Source organism: Felis catus, chromosome X (assembly GCF_018350175.1).
Source record: "Felis catus isolate Fca126 chromosome X, F.catus_Fca126_mat1.0, whole genome shotgun sequence".
Lineage (NCBI taxonomy): Eukaryota > Metazoa > Chordata > Mammalia > Carnivora > Felidae > Felis > Felis catus.
Window position 1 is genome coordinate 123341914 of NC_058386.1, and position 6419 is coordinate 123348332.

Consider the following 6419-nt stretch of genomic DNA (forward strand, 5'->3'; position numbering starts at 1 on the left):
GCAGGCTACAGACTGGCTTGGGTTGGAACTGAACCCCAAGAGAGACCCCCGTGCCCCTGCTCTGCATTTTACATCGCTTTGCTAAGTGTTTGCGTTGCAAGGGAAGGGAGAAGAACTTGCTAGAAACGGAAGCGCAGTGGCTGGGGAGCAGGGAGGTGGATTCTGAGCTTGTCACGACGCAAAGTACCTAGGGGATGGTGGGGGCGGCTAGAGGGGAAGCACAAACAAGGCAGTCGGAAGCAAGACGACACCTCGTTGTGGATTTGTCCAAGATGAGTTGGAGATCAAAGCGGGGGTGTTTGAGGAGCTCTGATTGGTCGGGGGGAGGGATTTGGGGTGGGGCTAGCCACCTCTTGAGGCTTTAAAAGCTCATCGGAGAGGGGCGGGTTGCTGTCATTCGCTCTCTGATCCTCGGAGGGGAGGCAGCTTTCTGGAAGCTCCTGGTGACAGAGCGGGTGTTCGCTGTCCTGACTGGCTGGGAGAGCCAAACTGTCTCCGGCAGCAATATGGGGCCTACCCTGGCAGTCCCCACCCCGTACGGCTGCATCGGCTGTAAGCTGCCACAGCCAGACTACCCACCGGCTCTAATCATCTTTATGTTCTGCGCAATGGTTATCACCATCGTCGTAGACCTGATCGGCAACTCCATGGTCATCTTAGCTGTGACGAAGAATAAGAAGCTTCGAAATTCTGGTAAGCCACCCTTACTTCTTCCTACCTAGCGTGCAGCTACTTGCAAACACTAGGTCACTGGTTCGGGCGCCTAAAATAGGGACCGTTCGGACAGTGCCCTCACATTGAACGTCCCTACCCTCAAATTCCCTGAGAAACTGGGTGGTGATGTTCTGCCGGGGCCCCATAAATTGACCTTCTGAAGGCTGAGGGAGCTCGGGGAAATAAGCTTTTGGCGTCCAAGTGCAAAGCCCGGGTCCCGCGGTGCGCGGCAGACCGCTCAGCCCTGCCCCGTCGGAGACGTGATGCAGAGGGAGCCGGCACCCCAGCAGAGAGTGCGGCCACCGTCTGGGGACAGCACGCCGAGCCAGAGGCCACCGTGGTGGTGGCGCGGAGACAGCGCGGGCCGAATTGCTGCGGAGAGAGCCGCAAGGTTGCGACCCGCTTCGGGAAAGTTAAGTTTGCGGCGGCCGCGGCGGCTGTGGCGGCGCTTACAGGAGCGCAGCGCAGCGGCGGCGCCCTGGGCCAGCCGAGCCCCAGCTGCCGCGGCTCTGGGGCTCCAGGGCGGCACCCAGGCGGCTCCCGGGCAGCGGAGCGCAGACCCTCGCGTCTGAGTGTGGAGCAGGGTGGTCTGAGTCCGCCGGGGCCGAGCTCCGTCCGCGCGTCCCAGGGCGCAGGGCGGAGAGAGCAGAGCGGAGGTCTGGGCGCAGCTGGCGGTGACAGCGACGGCAGCGGCAGCGGAGATCTCGAAGTCCGTAAGCGAGGTGCTGGAGGGTCTCAGGGAGGGCTGGCGGAGAGGTCCCGGAGCTGGGCATCTCGGGTGGGGGGCGTAGAAGGGAGAACAGGGCGAGGATGGCGGGAGGGCCGCGGGAGAGCTCGGAGGGGGCGGCCAGAGGCGCGGGGAGACTGCGAAGAGCCGGGAGCCGGGATGGGGTTTGGCGGCGAGCCGGGAGCCGGTGCCCAGGAGAGGGGCCGGCTGCGAGATAGGCTACGGGCGGCGCGGGAGGCTGCAGGGCGCGGCCACCGTTGCGGGGGGCGGGGGGGGGCGGACTCCGCCAAGCGGTGAGCCCCCTTTTGCAGGTTGGGCGGGGGAGGACGGAGGACGGGAGGGGAGGGGCAAAGGGGCTTGGAAGCCTCGCGCGGGTCCCAGGAGGGAGGGGGCGGCGCCCGGGGGTCTCTGCTGCTGGGATCTCCGCCTGTGGGGGGGGGGGGGCCAGGCGGCTGAACCGGGGGAGAGGGCGGGATGAGAGAGTCGCATACCCATAGGACCCGGCGGGCGGGGCGCGAGGAAGAGGAAGCAGCCCGTTTTTGGAGGATTACTTTGAGGGGATGAGTTTCAAAATGCACTGACGGACACACAGTCATTAAAAGTTTTCTTTTACGCTCTGGTGCGTGTGTCTGATTTCACTTTGGTCCGCTGGAGACGCGAGGCTGCACGCTTGGACCTCACCCTCGCCCCAGTAGTGCGGTCCCAAGGAACCAGAGAGCCCCCAGGGACCACCTGCGAAGCCCATTTTTTTTCTTACTTTTCTTCTTCTGTCCTTTCTCTTTCTTTCTTTCTTTCTTTCTTTCTTTCTTTCTTTCTTTCTTTCTATAATTCAAATAAAGGTTCTTATTGTGTTTTTGTTTTTAAGGCTTTTTCCTTTGCCTTTTCCACTTTCCCCAATTCATTTCTTTAAGGGAAAACCCTAGAAAGAACCTCTGGGTGGAAAGCGCTGAGGCCGGCGTTCAGCGCTGGCAGGAGGGCAGAAGGAAACGTTCCTTTGCCCTTTTAAAAAGTGCTCATTTTCTCCTAGTCCAAGATGAAGTGCAGTATTTTGCCAAACCAATGCTAATTAGCATTGAGGTGTTTCAGAGAGAGAGGAGGGGGGGAGGGAGACAGCTCAGCGCCTGCAGTTGGCTTCTTCGTCCTTTTTTTTTGGACAGGTTTTACAAAAACGTTCCTATCGCTGCGGTACAAAACAGGACTGGGGGCCGACTCCCCCTCTTGACTTGCCTGCTTAGCTGCAAAGCTCTAGTGAAATTCAGGGCAGGGGCGGGAACTCTTTACACAGGGCGTTGAATAAGCGGGTTCGCGGCTCTGCGCTGGATCCCAAGGAAGCAGGCACTTCGGCTAATCCTTGCCGGGATTTTCCTGATTGTTTTAATCCCTACTCACAGTTTTTGGTCTCAGACTAAATTTTACAGGGTCTCCCTCCCTCCCCTCAGTTTTCACTCTTAGGCTACCTTGGAAATGGTAAGTATTTACCGGGCTTAGTCATTATTGTCTGATCTCGTTTTCTTAAGGAGACGACGGCCTTTAATGCCGTTTCTCAGACTGTTCTCTTAGACAGGTTTGCGTTTTAAAAACAACGCTAGCCTAGAAAAAGCAGAGGGCTCACTCATTTTTTCGGCGGGGGGGGGGGCGGGGGTGGTGGTGAGGTTTCCTGACACTCCTCCAGCCTCTTCCCTTCCCCCCACACCTGCAGCCTACTTCCAGCCCACAGCTTCTACCTGGCCTCTAAGCCCTTCTCCCTTCCCTCCCTATCCCCATTTAAGGAAAAAGTTTGCATTCTGTTTTTGTCTAAAAAGGTGGCAGCATGTCCGTGTGTATGAAAGGTTCCACAAAGGGCTTCTGTGCTTACTGCTTTCTGACATAAGTTCGTTTTTTTTTTTTTTTCTCCCTGAAGCAGAGATGATATTGTTTGAAAGGAAAAAGGCGCTCAAAGGACAGGTCTCCCAAACTTGGTTGTACATCACAATAATCTGGGGCATGCTTGCAAATAAACACAAAAACACAAGAGTGTTTTTTAAAAAGAATTCTAGAATTCTAAATTGTCACCTCTTCAGCCGGCCTTTCCCTCCAGTTTAAACTTATACGCTTCCATACTTAACCATTTATTTTCCCCTGCTTTCCCCCCTCTTCCTTCCCCCTCATATGTTTTTCAGGCAACATCTTCGTCGTTAGCCTCTCCGTGGCCGATATGCTGGTGGCCATCTACCCCTATCCTCTGATGCTGCATGCCATGGCCATTGGGGGCTGGGATCTGAGCCAGTTCCAGTGTCAGATGGTTGGATTCATCACAGGGCTGAGTGTGGTCGGCTCTATCTTCAACATCATGGCAATTGCCATCAATCGTTACTGCTACATCTGCCACAGCCTCCAATACGAGCGGATCTTCAGCGTGCGCAATACCTGCATTTACCTGGTCATCACCTGGGTCATGACCGTCCTGGCAGTCCTGCCCAACATGTACATTGGCACCATCGAGTATGATCCTCGCACTTACACCTGCATCTTCAACTATCTCAACAACCCTGTCTTTGCTGTGACCATCGTCTGCATCCACTTTGTCCTCCCTCTGCTCATAGTGGGTTTCTGCTACGTGAGGATCTGGACCAAAGTGCTAGCAGCCCGTGACCCGGCTGGGCAGAATCCCGATAACCAGCTTGCTGAGGTTCGCAATTTTCTAACCATGTTTGTGATCTTCCTCCTCTTTGCAGTGTGCTGGTGTCCTATCAACGTGCTCACTGTCTTGGTGGCTGTCAGTCCGAAGGAAATGGCAGGCAAGATCCCCAACTGGCTTTATCTTGCAGCCTACTTCATAGCCTACTTCAATAGCTGCCTCAACGCTGTGATCTATGGGCTCCTCAATGAGAATTTCCGAAGAGAATACTGGACGATTTTCCATGCTATGCGGCACCCTATCCTGTTCCTCTCTGGCCTCATCACTGATGTTCGTGAGACTCGGGAGGCCCGGGCCCTGGCCCGTGCCCGTGCCCGGGCTCGTGACCAAGCCCATGAACAAGATCGTGCCCATGCCTGTCCTGCTGTGGAGGAAATGCCAATGAGTGTCCGGAATGTTCCACTACCTGGTGATGCTGCAGCTGGCCAACCTGAGCCTGCCTCTGGCCACACCAAACCAGCTTCTGGTCACTCCCGGGCTGCCTCTGCCTACCACAAATCTGCCTCTGGCCACCATAAGTCTGTCTTTAGCCACTCCAAGCCTGCTTCTGGCCACTCCAAATCTGCGTCTGGTCACCCCAAGTCTGCCACTGTATATCCTAAGCCTGCCTCTGTCCATTTCAAGGCTGACTCTGTCCATTTCAAACCTGCCTCTGTCCATTTCAAGGCTGACTCTGTCCATTTCAAGCCTGCCTCCAATCACCCTAAGCCTGTCACTGGCCACCACATTCCTGCTGGCAGCCACTCCAAGTCTGCCTTCAGCGCTGCCACCAACTACCCTAAAACCACGACTGGCTACATCAAGCCCGCCACCACCCACCCTGAGCCCACTGTTGCTGATAATCCTGAGCCTGCTGCCACCAGCCACCCTGAGCCAGCAATTGCTGGCCACCCGGGGCCTGCCGCTGCCAGCCACCCTGAGCTCACTGTGTCCTGTCACCCTGAGACCACTGCCGCCGGCCACTTTGAGTGTGATGTCACTGATCTCCTTGAGCCTGTCTACAGCCCTGACAGTGGGTCCCCTGAGCCTGCTGCCAGCCCACTGGAACTTGCCACTGCCTCCCACAGTCCTGACCCCACTGTGATCACCACTACCACCAGTGATTATCATAAGATTGTGATCATTGATGTTGAAGCTGATTCTGATGAAATGGCTGTGTGAATAATGCTCTTAAGGGTGGCCAGGAAGCAGTCCACTTTCAAGTTTGTTTAGAATATGTAATTCAAAGTGAGATAACTTACTGCACCTACACACAGACACACATAGACATGCACTCACAGACGTGGTGTAAGCTACATCCACCTTGTAGGCATACTCCTTCTTTACAGAACATACTTTGAAAAAGTGTGTGTGTGTGTGCGCGCGCGCATGTGTGCGCTTGCTATTTTAGAGACAAAATCTCCCCCAAGTTTCACATCTGTTCTTCTGAGCCTCCTTTTCGTTCTATAGTTGACCTTGAGCCAACAGTGATCCTTAAAATTTTAGAGTTGATTTTTTTCTCACCCTCGTATCCCCTTTTCTCCCCTCTCTTCATTTCCTCCTCTCAGTTCCTGCTTTATTCTCTCATTCCCCCGCCAGTGGGGGGGGGGGGGAGGGGAGGAGTGCTTCTGTAAGTAAATGTGACCACAAAGCTTTATGTTTTTAAGTGTGTAACTCTATATTGTACTTTTTAAAACGACAGTCAGAAAGGCAGTTTCGATAAAGTGCAAGTACTTGAAACAGTTTCTTTTCTGAGTTTCAGCAACAAGGTATGACCCATATCTGAAGAACACAATTTGATAAGCTCTTAATAAAATAAATTTTTATGCCTATGAGTTCAAATGGCAAAAGGAAAGATGTGGCCAAACCAAATTATTTCTATTTTATGAAAACTCAAACATTGGTGCTGATTTTTATAGTCACCTTGTTTGCAGTCACTTAACCTTTTTAAACCTTCCAGAATTTTCTTTCATTTAGTTCCAGAGAAACAAATCCATTCATAAACTAGTTACTTCTTCTGAAATCCAAATTTATGGTTGCTAGGACCAATTACAGTCATGTATTTAATATTCTAATTGACAACTACTCTTTACCTCAGATTTTTTTTAGACTGCCTGATGTATTTGCATAATGTTTTTACATTTTTCTTTTTCATCCAGAAGGGAACTCAAGGTAATAGCTGGTTGCCAGAGCCTTTGTCTCCTGCCTTGTCCCTCAGCCTCTCAGCCTTTGGCTGACGTTCTGTGATCCACAACGTTAAGTTGTACACGTCTTGTATTAGCACACCTGATAGCCCAGGGAATGATTTTTCTCTAGAATTCA

General features: G+C 53.2%; 1 protein-coding gene across 1 annotated transcript; it reads left to right on the forward strand.

Annotated features, from left to right (window-relative positions):
- The first annotated feature begins 208 nt into the window (after nt 1–208).
- Nucleotides 209–5685, forward strand: GPR50 (G protein-coupled receptor 50). Its single transcript, XM_004000977.4, has 2 exons — nt 209–693; nt 3601–5685. Exons 1-2 carry the CDS (start codon nt 507–509, stop codon nt 5277–5279), a joined length of 1866 nt encoding a protein of 621 aa, XP_004001026.1. The 5' UTR covers nt 209–506; the 3' UTR covers nt 5280–5685.
- Nucleotides 5686–6419: the final 734 nt, after the last annotated feature.